This window comes from Diprion similis, chromosome 10 (assembly GCF_021155765.1).
Source record: "Diprion similis isolate iyDipSimi1 chromosome 10, iyDipSimi1.1, whole genome shotgun sequence".
NCBI classification, from domain to species: domain Eukaryota; kingdom Metazoa; phylum Arthropoda; class Insecta; order Hymenoptera; family Diprionidae; genus Diprion; species Diprion similis.
In genome coordinates this window covers 20,898,759-20,915,895 of record NC_060114.1, presented here as the reverse complement: position 1 = coordinate 20,915,895, position 17,137 = coordinate 20,898,759, and the positions used below count along the sequence as shown (strand labels likewise).

At 34.6% G+C, this 17,137-nt stretch overlaps 2 protein-coding genes across 6 annotated transcripts in view; both read right to left on the bottom strand.

Annotated features, from left to right (window-relative positions):
• Positions 1 to 157: 157 nt before the first annotated feature.
• LOC124411455 (putative gustatory receptor 28b) lies at positions 158 to 1,952 on the bottom strand. Its single transcript, XM_046890559.1, has 4 exons — positions 933 to 1,952; positions 666 to 734; positions 484 to 573; positions 158 to 383 (listed from the first exon to the last, which is right to left on the bottom strand). Exons 1-4 carry the CDS (start codon positions 1,950 to 1,952, stop codon positions 327 to 329), a joined length of 1,236 nt encoding a protein of 411 aa, XP_046746515.1. The 3' UTR covers positions 158 to 326.
• A 13,643-nt stretch (positions 1,953 to 15,595) lies between these two features.
• The window catches only part of LOC124410795 (tyrosine-protein phosphatase 99A-like), a 307,496-nt gene continuing 305,954 nt past the window's right edge, over positions 15,596 to 17,137 (bottom strand). For all 5 annotated transcript variants that reach the window (XM_046889412.1, XM_046889413.1, XM_046889414.1 and 2 more), the window contains one exon: positions 15,596 to 16,900. In XM_046889412.1, coding sequence (XP_046745368.1) covers positions 16,409 to 16,900 — 492 coding nt within the window. In that variant the 3' untranslated portion in view covers positions 15,596 to 16,408. The remainder of the gene's footprint in view (positions 16,901 to 17,137) is intronic.

Sequence of the window (17,137 nt, the reverse complement as noted above, 5' to 3'; positions counted from 1 at the left end):
TATGCCACGGCATTCCATTTTTTCACATTCAATCGGGTAGCGGTTTATTTTTCCTTTAAAATCCGTGTTAATTATGCCTTATGTAGAGTATAAGACTATAAACTATTAAAACGAAGTGTTCCAACATGTTAAATACCATTTCGCCAATGCCGAATCTTCATCGGATTATTGTGGAATTATTGGTCTATATTCTCGTGTTAATTCAATTAGAGAAAGGAGGAAAGCTTAACTATTTAGTAAGTTTTTTACTCTTCGAAATTGCTTGCGCGTATCTAATAAATAATTTACTTCATATTCGGTTGAATTGTCTGAATAAGGGGGTTTGATCAATCCGAAGCTAGTTGTATTAGAACGACCAGGTACATTGCAACGGTGCATGCAATCTGGAATTAGAAGAATTTCGTTAATTCTGCATGCCACTGCATTCATCTGTCATAATGAGCATATTTTCGAACTAATCAATGAAATAATCTGCAGCCTTACCTCGAACGGGTACGCATATCCCAAATCCAAGAAATCAAATATGGTCATAGTGAGTGGTTTGTGTAACAGTTGAAGAGAAAACATGTAGATCTGTAATAGAGAATGCGACAATGCGCGTATATTATAACAACTGTTTTGATTCCTCGATATGAATGATGGTCTTGTATTAATTTTTATCGTACCTCTTTCCCAAATTTCTCCGGTATGGAGTCGTTCCACACTTCGAGAATTGAGTATCTTGTGGAGTTTGCCTGAGGAGTTGAGAATGATTATTCAAAAGTATCTTTTAATTTACCAGTACATTCTGCAGTTATTCGACTTAATAACCGATTGAACAGTTATTCGAAGTGATCGATATACTTAGCGATATTTAACATTCGAATTGTGTTTCGGATGAACACCACTGGCAAACGACGTATAACCATGAATTAAGCTTCGTCAAATCTTACTTGTTTGCTTGTTGTTGCAGATGTATATGCGATCATGAGAATCTCAGTAATTTGAACAACCGATCTCAGGATACACACTAAGATCGGGTTCGAGATTGAGGACCTTTTCGAGTCAACATCGTCATCAAGATGTCCCCAGTAATTGGACTCGTTAGACACCATTATGAGAAAGTAGATCCAGTAAAAGGATATGATGAATACTATGTAATATTGTAAGCTAATACAGAGAATGGGGATGCCAAATACGTGGTTTGTCTGTTTTACTAAATCGCACAGATCCATGTGTAACTCTTCGATTTTTCGAATGCGTTGAATGACGATGTAATCCTGCCTGCTTGATTGGCTGTGATCCTCACATTGTCTTCTTCTCACGTGAAAATGTGACAAATGAATTGGTGTTGTGAAGCAGCGAGGTGGTTGAAATAAGGCGGACAGTTTCTCGTTTAACGTTACAAAACGTTGACGGATGCAAAGCAGGATTCTAGCATAGATTAGAACCACGTTGAAACGAATACATTGCTGGAAACCGTGAGCAATGGAAATAGAAATCATCCAGTAAGGTTCCAGGATACTGGTCACGATAGAAAATATACCAACGATGATATTCGCCACAGCGAAGATAGCGAAAAAGTTTTTAAAACTTTCCCCATCATCGTTGAAAATGCCCAGAATTTCTAGCTCGTTGCAGATGCTGTACAATTTATTCATAAGCAAAATGATCTTCTTTTGCTCACATAGAGCTACAAACGCGATGGCAGCTGGAGTCACCAGAGCTATGAAGTGTGATAATATACTGACTCGCGTGGCGATTTTTGAGCCAATTGGGTTGGAGCTCATCCATAGACAAGTTGTTAAAACTGCCATTAAATGAAGCATGATGAGAAAAACCGAATATGCGTTACCCAGAAGGGTCGGTGGATGAAATTTGTGGTTCGTTAAAGTGAATGGTGCCAGTCCCATAGTTTTTGCCACGTAATACAGCATCATCGAAATTTTCGGTAAACGTAGCTTCAACTCCATCCGCCTGAAGTTAGAAGTTAAAACGCGGTACATTCGTTCTCAGAAAAAGCTAGGACGGTACTGAATGCCCGATAATCTGAGTGGCAGAATGGTACCTGTAAAGGCGTTCTCAGTAGGTTGTCGTACCGACTGATAACCATAACCAAGTTTCGAGTCGTAAACTCACTTCAGTAAACCTCAATATTGGTCTGCAAAACGTATGGTGAATACTATGTGTATTCTACCATGTTTATCATGTGTCGATCGTTGTGGTAATAATACTTTGCATATTTCTAAGGTGAAGCAGCGAATATAAACGACATATACAACCCACAGAACGGTTATACTGCTTCTCGTGCAATTTTACTGTTGACAGTCCAATGATATTTTCATTGATTATGAAAGAAGTGAGCACCCTCGCGGTGTTGTAAAGGATTTTTATGCACGTGCCACCTGACTATGGTTACTTCACCTCCCAGTAATTGTTGGGTAACAGTGGGCCAGCAATTTTTATGACTTTTCCGGAAACATCTAGTACGAAGAACGTATCGATCAATGTAGCCATTGAATATTTCAATGCCTTCAGGCCTTAACATGAAACACGTCACTAATAGAAGACACACACACACGCACGCACACACACACACAGAAAATGGCCTGCATTCAAGCTATTTTACTTTTTTTAATACTTACGCGCAATAATATTTCTAAATTCTTTGAAGGATTTTCGATTAATCCATCAACTATCCCGTTCTGTCTAGTTGTATCATGACGATAACGTATGGTAGAGCGGTGCAGAATATCTATAGAAAAATATTACGGTACTTATAGTGTCTGTTTTACTTACCAAGTACAACTTTAAAGTGTACAAGCGTACGATATCTATTTTGCAGTATAAATTGTGATTCAGGTCAACTGATTAGTCGTACCTTAAACAGGTAAGAATAGTCCACCGATATCAACCCGCAAATAGACGTAGTAGGTGGTTTGTGCAACAGTTGAGTAGAAAACATGAGAAACTGCAATAGTTAATGTCAATCGATGGGTTTCGCTCACAATTAAGTGCATAAATAAACAGGTTACAGCTGTAATACATTATACTAACCTTCTCCGATAATTCCAATGGTTGAAAATCAACCCAAACTTTCGTCAACAGAGCTTTGGTAGCATGTCCCTGAAGGAAAGATGAGGTTAGATTAGTGCTCTTTAAGTTGTACGTACAGCTACGCTTTGTTCTTTTCATTTGCAGTGAAAGACATTTTTCAAATACTACTCATAATTAGTTATTAATTGTATTCATTCGTGTACAACAAGCCTCATAATTCGTTCGTACAAGTCATACCTGTTCCGAAGTTGTTGCACCAGCATAGGCGATGACGAAGAGTTGAGCGATGATAACTAACATCCGAAGTGCGGGCACCAAGATGAAGGCCCTCACAGTGAATTCTGAAAACTTCTCCAATATGCTTTGGTTTAAACTCATACAAGTTTTGTACACCCAGTAGCTACCGAAAACGATAGTGAAAAATGATTGTACGATGAATACAAGTATTGGACCGGAAAATATACGGGTTGTACGTTCTAACAGGTCGCAGAGTTCCAAGTGCACTGTTGCGGTAATCCGAATGTGTTGAAGATCAGTAGAAACTGCAGCTGCATTGCTCGATCGGTTAATGTTGCGGGAAATTTGCCTCGAACTGATCACAAAGCTTCTATGGAAACTGTTGGATAATCCGTAGGGATGAAACGCTTGAAACAATTGGTACAATTTTTCGTTCATCAATGAAAAACGACGTCTGATGCAGAGAAGGATACAGCAAAAAATTAATATCATATTCAAATCAGTGAATCTGGTCATGTGATTTTCAATAGTTGGGATGAATGACTGCTGCACACTCAGAAAAGCTATCATTTGCGTTATTGCACCATTGACAATGTTGACGGTTGTGATCGTCACAAAGAGGTTGTTAAAAAATTTTCCGTGATCTTCCCGGATCCCAAGCATCTTAAGCTTGTTGCTATTGATGCACAGCTTATTCATTAGTTCAATGACATCTTTGTGCTTCTTTAGAAACATGATCAGAGCGATAAACGTACATAGACGTTTTCCAACATAATATATCAGCTGGACATTTTTATCTATCGTTGTCAAATTCACGTCAACACATTTCATGATTCTGTAATACGTTATGAATGACACGAGTAAATTACACGTAGCAAAGACGAATGGATACACTCTCCTCGAAAGTGTCGATGGGTAAATTATGTTCTTCCTTAGAGTGAATGAGGCAAGTCCAGCAAACTTCGCCAAGTAATAAATCAACATCAGAGATATCCTCGGGGATATTGGGTAACTGATTTTCCACTTCATATTGGCTTTACTGAAATGAACTCACAGCGCACGGCACCAGTGATCTTTACCCGAATCTTTATGGTGCCAATACCGGATACTACCGAACAGTTCGGAGCCCAATGGCGTAACACCGACGTACGCAGAGATCCTGAAGACGGGGTGACGATCAAAATCCATCTGAACAGTCGTAAGCCTTTCCACACAGTGGCTAGTATCGATTGGTTAGTTAGACGTCGCAGGCCACGTGAGCTTTACAATGTCATCCCGAAAAACAGGGGTAGAAAAATGATAATTCATTTGAGAATTCTTGATATCTTGATTAATTAATATTCTAACAGATCAGATCATAAAGTGCCGGTATTTTATTAGCTGTAAAAGTTTTACGATACTCTTCGATATTTGATAGGTTAGGTTTTAGCTAGCTTGAAAATTTCAAAGTCAAGGATAACGTAGGCTTGATAACTTCATCATTGGTCTCTACGAAGATAGAGTGTGCTTTATTCAAATGATTTCAGTACTCCTGACAAGTGCACGTGTTCAGTAATAGATCAATCGATCATTTAGTAATACGGGTGAATTGTTTACGACGATAATGTTCGAAGTTGGCACATATTCTGTTGACGATATTGTTGAATAAAGATGATTAAAAAGATCATCACAGTGGTTGCAACAATGATCGACATTTCAATGTTACGGTCCAGAAATACTATGGTGAATACTCTTCTCGCGAGGTTTCTCGTAATGGTGAACAGTGAGAATCCTGCGAAGTTCGTCACGTGATGAATCATTATTTATCATATACTTATCACCAGAACGCGTTATCGTCATCAAAAATTCACGACGATCATAGCAATCACTTGAACACCACTTTTCGCTGATTTTGGACAGGGAAATTTATTACACTGATTTCTGGAAGGGGTTCGCCTTCCGTTTTAGATCGACATTTACTGTCTGTTGTCAAGTCATGAGTTAATTTTTTTAGACGTCAATATTGACCAGTAAAATGGACTGTCACATCGCGTTATCGCCATCATATTTTCATATGCGATGCCCTCGCATACTACGCGATAATCTTATTTGCTCGATTAGTAAAAATCTATTCCAATTTTGTTGGAAGGCAGTAAGGTGTTTACGTGGATCCCCCAAGAGCATCTCAGTGCCACATAAAAATACCGTTAAGTAAAAGAATATGAGATAAAAGAAAAATGAGTAAAATGCAATCGGCGGTGAGGATGAATCTGAATTCAATATTGCAAAGTACACCAACCCTCTAAGTCACACATTTTTCAACTCAATATTTTGGCCTGAATTTTGTTACCCGGGCATTTTTGGGGTCGCTGATCACGAATTTGAAGTCAGAATTCGATGATTTCTAAGTTTAAGATGGCGGATCCAATATGGCAGATGTCAAATAAAAAAAAGTATGAAAATTCGATGATTCTGGCCGAAACCTGTAACTCGGGGGCTTTTGGGGTTAAAGAAGTAACAAAGATCATTTAAAGTTACAAATAAACTGTGATAAGGTTAGAACATGGAAATTTTTGAGATCGGACGCTGAGCATCTCACTGTGACTGAAAGGTTTAAACCCTTGACTTCATGTGCTATCGAATGCAATCATTACTCGCGTAACTGTCATTTATTCACGAGCAATGTTTTGCAATTTGCCAGTATCTACGTACAATGCCAGCACACAACAGTAAGCTGTTGAACTTTGGACTAGATGGTTGGAAATATTTGCCTATTATTAAACACACCCTGTCACGCACTTCAGGCAGGGCACTTACCCTTAATTGATGCACGTTCACGGCCAAATAGATTCCGTCGATTCCGCAATCAGAGTGAAAACAGACTTGAGTGGGTAGGCGTGTTCATCAAACATGCCTACATATATTGTTGAGAATCACTCGAGGATCGATTTCAGAGCCGTATCGATGAATCGGAAAAAGTACGTCAGCAGAGTAATTTCCGTTTGGAAATAGTCTTGTTTACGATTCTCCTTGAATTGGTTGGAAAAAAGCGTAGATTTCTGTCGCTATTTACGTTTAACGACTAACAAATATGTCGGACCGATTAGACCCAGCAAAATCAACAACGACTAACGATTCTGAGAATTCGACACAGTCTTCCTCGACTCAAAATGTTTCCAGATTGTTGTCAAATAAGATGTTTTAAAACGTTTTTCGGAAATTTGTAAATCATCACCGTATGACAAGAACGGAACACTGAATGGAAACAATTGACGCAATCTGAATGCAAAGTAGTTAGGCTAAGGTCCGATGGACAAGTTAGACACATATGTGTATGAAGCGTCCACCCTAAATAACAAACTTCTCTGGCCGGCGCTAACCGGCGTCAATTGGTAATGAATGAGACGCTCAATGTAAAGAAATGTAAGTCTACCATTCATTAATAAATATTATTCGTTCATAATATGAACTTCTATGGGATTTTATTTGGGTAAGACGGGCGAGTAACCTCTTAAACGATATCAAATACATACTTTTTCCATCAATTTTTATTGCTCAACCGTTATAAGATGCTCTATGTATGATATTATTTATATATATATTATTATTATAAACATATACAGAAAATCAGTTTACAACTAATTAGGGAACGTACAGTCGATTGTTTTTTTCGAATAATGAAGGTCTCGCGACATTAAAATTTTCTATGCCAGTACGTGTTTTGTCATCCGTTTATCTTTTCAGTATAATTCTTATATTTACTGCTATGTGAAGTTATCTGTAATCATGGCGTCGCTTCATTTGTCCCAAAAACCATTGCCGGAATAGTGATTGATAAAATTATTGCCTATAATGTCGTCGTCTCGTAGACATTCAAAGCGACACATAGCTGCGTGATATTGGGCATAACATTATGTACAGACACTCAGGAGCAGAGACAGATCCACACGTATAAAGGTTGCACGAAGATGAAGCATGAATCGTTTTAAATCGATGATTTAGCTGACGTTCAATTTTCCGCGATAGTTATATTCACGTACTTCCGAAAATTTGACAAAATCATTTTACACATGTATCGTCAGTGCATTATACATATATATAATAGATAGTTATAATTTCTTATTCGTTATAGTAAAATTACTTATCGTTACAAAGTCCTGCATTCTTTAGATCATTATTTATCATCATCCGCGCATGGATGTACACATATTTACCAAGATAATATGTAACTCTGTAACTCTATACATACATGTACGTACATCCAGCATTATCTTGTGAGTTCTTTTTCTATAACGTATATTAATAATGATTAGACAGTTAAAATTCTATTATAAAATTTCATATGTATCTATAAATTTATATTTTTATATATACAGTCTCTATTTACATGAATAAATAACACTTGGAATGACTGGAAACACTTTTTAAGATAAGAAAACAAGATAGGCTGAAGAAATGAAGAAAAGGATTGAGGTTAGGTACGTACTTTCAACTGACGTACATGAACAGAAACGTTAATTTGTTTGTACGTAACGTATTGTGAAATACGTCCAATATTCCAAGCGTTAAAATGATTTTCACATTATTTCGTTTCCTTTTTCACTCTCTCTTTAACACTGTTTACTCTTTTTTTTTCCTAAACTATTGGCACAGCACAGCTATACCTACAATGTGTATACACGCGTTACGTATATATTTTTATTTTTTTTTTTGTACAAAATGTTTACTACAACATTTTACAAGAAGTACAATAAAAACAGCTTTGACTTAAAGCTGTGCGTTGATTTTGTGAATATTTTATAATTTTCTAACCTTATCTTATGAATATAACTTCATACATTCTCGATTGCGACAAATGATTTACATTCATGTTTGTTCGTAAATATTATAACTGTATAGTACAAATATATACAAGTTTGAAATTATACACTTATTATATTTATATTTGAAACTCGTGAATTTTTGCTAGGTAAAAAAAAAAAAAAAAAAGGGACAACTTATTTAAATTTGTCGCGAAATGGGCCCGGCCGTTGTTTAGAAAATTAGAAAATATTTATTTGGTGGAGTTAAAATATGACATGAATCAAACCTTGTTCACGTTTATTTGAACTACCCCTGCATATGTAGGTCATTATACCCTGTAATATGCGTCAGATTAAATATAATGTTAAATGTTCGTTCATAATTTGTCTATCTGGTTTTTATCCATCGCTTCCTTTCCACCCTTCTTTTCTTTTTCCTATCTTTATTGGTTTAATTATTACAAACTTAACTTTAATTGGTCGTCATAATGTTCTCTTAAGTGAATTGTGATTTTTTTGTTCTTTCGTCTCTTCTTTTTGCCCTCTTATATGCGATTTCGCTGTTCAAAGTTTACAGATTCGCAGAAAGTTCCGCCCGCAGTAGCGTTTCAACGGTATCATCACCGTTATTGCCGTTTTTAAATGGGCGCTGGCCATCTGGCGGATTTCTTTCGAACTAACCAAACGTTAGATTCGAACGGTCAAAATTCAAATTTCATGCCGTATTATTTTCGGCCATTTCGTATTGAGAATATATTTTTGACAGACTGATCGTAAGTGACAAATTCTTCCGCCAAAATACTTCATAACTCGGTTTCACTTGTTTATTATCACAACACGAGGATCAAAGACGGTTTTTTTTTTTAATTCAATATCCGTGTTCGAATTATTATCCGCACGGCTTGAAGCGTCGGTGCTGATTATTTGACGTTTATTATGTGCGTGCGTGTGTGTGTGTGTGGAATGGATTATTACGTCTTGATGAAGTAATTAGGCAGGTATAGGGCATTCCATGCCAATTCGACCTGGGTTTTACCCGTGACCTCTCAGATTTGACGCATGATTGTTTCTATGATTCTTCTCACTTTGAAAGGTACTCAGTTTTTTTGGGGTTCTCTTCGACTCAATTTGAATTTTCTACAATTTTTAAAAACGGTTTTATCGACCGTTCACAATTAAAAATTTGAAAAAATTCTGAAAAATCCTGTGTCAGATATCAAAATTTTTAAGCTTGGACCCGGAGTGGGCCGATTTTCCCTTCTGACTTTTCTCAAGTTTTTTCCAAAAAAAAACGTTGGAAAAATTAGAAGTGGAAGTCATTTTACTATGGATGGTTGCTGAACCATTTTTACATGTCTCCGGGTCCAAGTTTGAAAATTTTTCCGGTCGGTAAAATGAATTCTGAAAATTCTATAAAATTCAAATCGAGTCGAAAAAAAACAAAAAAAAAGAAAACCAATCACCTTTCAAAGTGAGAACAATCATAGAAAAAATCGCGCGCCAAATCTGAGAGGTCTAGGGTAAAACCCAGGTCGAATTGGCGTGGAATGCCCCATATATATATTTATGTTTAACAACTTATTTTCTTGCGCAAGAGTCGTTACAGGCTGGTATATAGATGATAGTTTATCACTCGAGCCGAACTCATTTAAATTTTATATGTATTACGCAGTATAAGTATTGCGTTTTTTTAACCTAACATATCGCGATGCGTTCAAAAGCACACGAGAATGTACTTTACATACTTAAACTGACTGGGATATCAAATTTTCTTCAAAGATTTATTTCATCTCATTTTCATTTACCTCGTTATTCTCATGTATAGTTAAGAAAACAGTATCCACACCGTGCAAGCATATAACTTGTTACGTATTATTTAAATTCGTAACAACTAGTTCTTGAAATTATTATTTTTCAAAATTCTTAGACCAAAAATCTGTTGCAGAAAATTTACAATAATTTTCCGTACAATAAATTCACGATATTACAACACGTAGATTAATTATTTATATTTCTATAATATTGATTGTGGTACTTGCTGGTGTTTCTTCTTTTTTTTTTTTCTTCAGAATTATATCAACATACTTGTGTATCAGGTAGGTGCAGAAAAAAAGAATTAATAAAGAGAAAAAAGATTATGAATAAATTACAATATCGAATTGTTACGAGGAACTATATTCGCAAGTAATTAAGTAAGTGCTTGTATGTTTATGTTTTTTAATAATTATCACATATCACGTGTGTAATATAAACATCTATTTACCTCGCAAATAACATCATTTTCTATATATTTCTTTGTCATTTTTATTTAAATCTTAAAACTCCACGGACACGGTTGATTAAAATCACTAATTTCCTCTCGTTTACTCGTTTTTTGTTTTTTTTTTCTTCATTTTCGATATAACATGTTCATATTGGTAATTATATTTTTCGATAAATTATATAATATATTTATATATATATGTATAAATATGTCAGCGTGAGCAATTTTTTTTTCGTCATCTTGATCGATATTTCCATGGTGTCCAACGAAAAAAAAAATGCTCATATGTTTTGGTTCACCCTAATGTACATATATAATATATATATGGGGCGTTTCTCGCCAAATCGGACGGTATGAAAAGTTTTGATTTTTGATTTCCTCAATTTTTAATAAAATTTTTTACCACACCTCGAAAGAGCCTTTCTGATAAATTTTGAGATTTTTTTGATTACTTGTTAAAATCTAAAAAATAGTATCAAATTTTCAAAAGAAGTCGCTTTTTCTGGTTTTTTGTTCATAACTTTCTTAATAATGGTCCAAACTGAAGTTTATTTATTTTTTTTTCTTTTTCAATTCTTTGTTTTTAGATGGCCCTTAGAGAAAAAAATACAAGAAAAATATTCAAAGTGTTTTTGTTTAAGATTTTTGAGTTTGAAATTTCAAATCGTAAAATTTCGAAAGTGAGCGTGTCATTCGATTTTTTTGAAAATTCGATATTTTTTTAACAAGTCATCTAAAAAATCTCGAAACATACCAGAAAGGCTCTTTTGAGGGATACTAAAAAATATAAAAATATTGACGAAATCAAAAATCAAAATTCTTTAAACCTTCCGATTTGGCGTGGAACGACCTACACATATATATATATATATATATGATAAAATTTCGGAATTATGATAATACAATAAATATATATATATATATATATATATACATAATAACGGTAGTACATATAGTACGTATGCCCATATAATTACATCATCACGTGAAGGAGGGATTGATTTTCTAGTTTCGTTTAGTGAAATAGTAATGAAAATTATGGAAAAATTTAATATTCTCTTCGACGTTAATAAATAATTCACCCCAAGAAGAGCATGCAGCTGATGAAATTGTTCGTCATTCAATGAATCGTAAGAATTTTTCAAGTGCAGCTACAACGTAGGTGCGATAAAAAAAAAGAAACCGCTTCAATAAAATTTTCAATTGCCTCGCCATGTGTATAATAAATATATTATTTACAATTGACGTATTGTAATCTGTCTGTATAACGCGTAATCATACCTGACCACTAAGCAACAATCATAAATAATAAATAAATTGTCAATTTATCATAAGTTACGCGATATTACACGTGCCGATTATTCCCGTACAATAAACTGTTGACTGATTGATTATCCAATGAATTTTGTTGCCGGTTAAATTTTTATATTATTATACAGAAGATGAGTATGATATAAAAAAAAAATCAGCAAACAAATAAACTAAAGTAAATTGAAACAGTTCGCTTTCAGTTTGTATTTCTTTATTACTATTACCATTGCTATGTACCATCATTATTATACTCGCTATTGTTATCATTATCATTATCATTATTAATGATTTATACATAGATACGAATGTGTTTAACCAACTACTATGTACCATATCGACAGTCGACAGTTATACGTAATGTTATATTGTAATTCGTGCAACAAGCATTTAATTGTGCTCGAAGTTGATTTCTGTGATAATGTGTGTGTGTTTTTTTTTTTTTTTTTTTTTTTTCTTTCTTTCAACTTTTTCTATCTCATATAAAGTACAGACAACGCGAGTGTAGCGATTTTGCGAATCGTAAGATTAAATTGTTTTATATATGCATATATGCAAATATATACTTGTTTTTTTTTTTTTTTTTTTTTTTTGTTTTTCTCTCTCCTTTACGTTACATTTATAAAAACGATAAGTAATCGATTAATTAATTAATTAATTAGCAAAGAATTCCGTTTTTCTTTTCTTATGTTTTTTATTTTTTTATTCTTTATTCTTTATTTTTATTTTTTTTTTTCGTTTTTTATTTTCTTTCCTTTCGTTTGTTTTGTTCTTTGTTTTTCAGTCTTCGAAAGCACCTCCCCTCGGCTGGAATAATGTGAGATTATTAACACAGAAACTGTTCGATAATGTGAACGTTTTTTACTTGCCTTCACATCATCCGTAGTAGGTATATATATATATATATATATAGGTATATCGCGTGAGTTTGAAGTAAATGTCGGAATGCATGAAAACGAGAATCTATAGTCTGAGGCATCCGGATCCGGAAATGTACGTCTTTTGATAAAGTAAATGCCCATTTTTTTTTTAATCCTTAATTCATAGCTCAAATTGCAGATTATAACTATAATCGTTATATACGACAGATGCGTGATGGGGATTCGTTGTAAGTAATATGAAATTTGTAAATAAAAGTAAACGATTGAGAAGAAGAAGAAGAAGAGAAAAAATTGAAATAATAAAAATAATGGAAATCAAATAACATTGTAAAATTATTTTACGAGAAAAGTTATAATTCGTGTATTTGAAATTTTAAATTATCTTACCGACGACACCACAATAGAATTTCTATATATCTTCATTTATCCATATATCTTCATTTATCTATATATAATAATAATTAACTGCTACGTTCACATCGTTAATAATTTCTCTATTTATTATTCTATTATTATTATATAGTAATTACAACAATCAACATAATGCGTACCGTACAGTATAATGTCGTATAAAAAAATTTGAGTCTCTTTTTTCGACTGGCTAGATTAAATCCGCATCTATATACGCATTTTTACATCGGTGATGTATCATTATATTCATGTGCTCGTCTCTCTCTCTGTGTGTGTGTGTGTGTGTGTGTGTGGATGTGCCTCGCAAAAAATAGAAAATATGCAATATTGTCGAAAATGGGTAGTAATTGAAATATGTAATTTGAAATTTTTTCATTTTATATCTTCATCTTCTTGTTTCCTTGAAGAAATTAAATTTTTTTCATCCACCTATATTCATTGTTTTAGTCAATTACGAGGGATTAAAAAGAGTAAAAAATTTTCCTCAACATCATTATAAAGCGAAACAATTAATACGGAGTTTTGAGGATGTTCAATGATTTGGTAGAAAGGCGAAGTTCAATTGAGTCAACGTTGATTATACAATCCCGTATAAATTGAACTCGATTATTCAATGATAACAATGATAATAATGATAATAATAATAATAATATTTTTTGTAGAAAAAAAACCTTACTCAAGTCATTCCATTTCTATATATCATATATATATATATATATTAATATAGCCTAATTTTCCTAAAATATTCCGTTCAAATTGCATAGATTAGATTAAACCTCATTCAAACTTATCAAAGTACTTACATATATTTAAGGTATATACTATATATATCATACTTACATGTTACATATGAGTTATACAATTTTACATCAATTTTTCTTTAATCTCCCGTAAAAATTTTATAATCACATGAAAACTTGGTTTTGAATTTTAAAGTGTCTATATTCTGACTAATATATTTCTTTCAATTTTTCAATTGTTTTTTTTTTCTTTTGTTTTTCTTTTCTTTTCTCAACGTTTCACGGAAGCTTCTTCACTTCTAGCTTTGTTTTATATTATAAATTGTTTCACGAGAAGCTTTACGATAATCTCTTGTTTTTTTTTTTTTTTTTTTTTTTTTTTTTTCTTCACATCAAATCGAAAATATCCGAAGAAACAAATTCTTTTGCATTTACGAGAGAAAGAGAATTGAATTGAGCAAGTTATAAATTAAAAAAAAAAAAAAAAAAAAAAAACGAACACTCAATTGCGAGACAAATTTGACAAGAATTTAATAACACAAATGGTGATGTACAATGTTGTGTAAGAATAAAACGAATGTCACTGTTGTGGTTATTATTATTGTTATTATTATTATTATAATACGCCGACTAGGAATTTTTCTAAATAAAATTATAATCGCAGTTCAATTATGAAAAATCGTTGGAATTTGAAAAACAGATACCAAGCAGTCTAGACGTATACATACATGAGTATGTACAATGTAGTACATATACATAATGAACGTATGTAGTCAATTTGACACCCTAAACTTTTGACGTAATTTTATCGCTATTCATTTCTTTCTTTTATTTATTTATTTTTTTTCAACATTATGTTTATAATACGCACTGACACTGTATGTACAAAATATTATTATTATCATTATTATTATTATTATTATTGTTGTTGTTGTTGTTGTTGTTATTATTATTATTATTATACACGAATACATTCGACGGCCTACGTAAATTATATTATATAGACGTGTGTGTAGATTTTTATTTACATACGAGACTTGCCTCAAACTAGCTGCACCCGCATAGTCCTTTGTAGGTACGATAATTAGAGGTGAGAAACTTGTGCACGCTAATTACCGCAGCTGCTCCCGAATTTTTTTTTTAGAAATCTATATACATATTTATATAGATGATAAATGAGAGAAGGAGAGAGAATGAGAGACGGGGAGAGAGAAAAAGAGAAACAGAGAGATAGACATGAGGTACATATTTATATACAACACACAGTATTCTTGTTTCTTTCTTTCTATCTTTCTTTCTTCCTTGATTTTCGTTTCTTTCGCTTTTCTCTCAACGTATAAATTTTTTATGCATGCCGCCGTGAAAATCTAATTAGATAATAATTATTATTCTGAAGAGAAACGAAAAACAAAAATAAATAAAAAAAAATAAACAGAGAAACACAATTGATTCGATTAATTATTATTATTATAACGATGCACACGATTAATTACATATTATAACTATGTCGATCAATCCAAATTCGATCGACGATTTAATTGTTCTTTGGCAACTTGGTGAATCAGAACGCAATTCACTATCACGACGGTAACGGGCGTGCAGTTTGGAACCAGTTTGGGATTTCGATTGCTTCTAAGGGAACACGAATCTGTTCCGAATCAATCCGTTTGATAATACTGTGTACTTGGAACGAATAGTCCGTTGATGATCTTTGATTCGCGACAAAATTAGATCTGTTCATCGATGTCAATTCATATGCAACTTAATTCGAATCTACGTACGTGTAGTTGCCACGATATGATGAAGTTTGCGAGATTGTAGTGAATGTAAGAATAGAGCGAACATGTATATCAGCCAAGTCTGTCAATTTGCTTTATTCATAATAATGTTCCGTGTCTCCAACTTAACGATTCCGTATTCATTTTATGCACTTAATTGTTTTCTATGCGTTCAACGTGAGGGAGGAAAACGAAATTGAGAATTTAGTTCGTACAATTCATCGATGTCGACAGTTTCTCTATATTATTATTAAACATAAGTTTACACGTTAAAACGGTTATCGATAACGGAACCGATTTTCAAGCCAAGCATCCACCATTGTTGTCTGTGTTGTCAAATCTCTAGGGTCACAGTTTGTGGTCGGTTCGATGCGTTGGTCGATTCATTCATTCCCAGAAATATCAACATCTCGTTTTCAAATCATGTCTTTCTTCGTTGCGATACGTTGGAGTTATATACACACGCCGTGATGGTTGTGTAAATTTTCCAATCCGTCTCAAACACCCTCGAATCCATTTCGCCTGGTCATTCGGGCAAGAATCCTCGCGAGTTGCGACGAGGTGTGCACAACGAACAACGAAACGTTCGCAACCCTGGCCACTCAGTCGATAAGTTATCATAGCAGAGAAAGCTTCACACGATTTATGAAAATCCTCGCTCGCTTGATCGTCAGTCTGGAAATTGAACGCCGTTCGTTACCTTCGCGAGTTTAAAATCTATCCGTGTGTGTCTATCAACGCGACTGTTTCTCTAATTTCATCGTTTTCGTCACGCCGTCGATCGTTCGTCAACGAATCCGACGCGTCAGGATCAGCGCGGCTGACACAGAGCACAGCAATTCACTTGTTTCTCTCGCGTAGGGGAAACAGTGTTCTTTATTTAAAAATCTACACCTGCCCACCGGAGCGTCCGTTACAACATTTCGGAACGATGAGTAGTCGTCGCGCCCTGGCAACGAACCATGGCTTTGGATCATGGCGGTACGATCACGCAGGTCGATTCCATCCCCTCGGGAGGTACTCGGGTGCTGCCGTTCGAAACGTAGCCGTTGAGCTCAGCCGAGCCCTGCGAGAGATTCGAATTCCTCAACGGATTCGTGCCAGCGGTTGTCGAGTTTCGAACCGAGCCGGTTAACGTGCCGTGCTCGTTCACGTGGTTCGAGATCCTCTCGTTCACGCTGTTGGCGACGTACTCCGGTGGATACTCGGTCATCTCTATGCTCGTCGTGTACTCCCGGATCGGTGTCTTCGCAGAAAACTCCGAAGGTATGTGCTGCATAGAGTTTTCTCTGCTTGCCTGATGGTTATGGTGGTGGTGGTGGTGATGGTGGTGGTGGAGGTGGGCCTCGTTTCCCTCGCTCATCGACGTCACGTGACCGTTCGCCGTCATGTAGAGATCAGGCTCCGCTTGCGTCTTCGGCGACAACATCGACTCCAGGCATTGGTACAGCAGCATGTAGTCCTCCTTTTTCAGGTGAAAAAATTTTGTTATACAACCAGTCTGAGATGGAAATTGAGTCATACGACAAGTTTGTTTTAACCTCAAATTCGTACTGCTTTGACAAGTCAGAGGAACAATTTGTTTTATTAACCCTAGGATTCTACACATAGGTGTAGGACTCTTACGTCCTGCTAAAATCATTTTTTTTAGTTTGTTCGATCGAATTTTTCACAGTGAAAATTTTATATCAGGCTTTTTTTG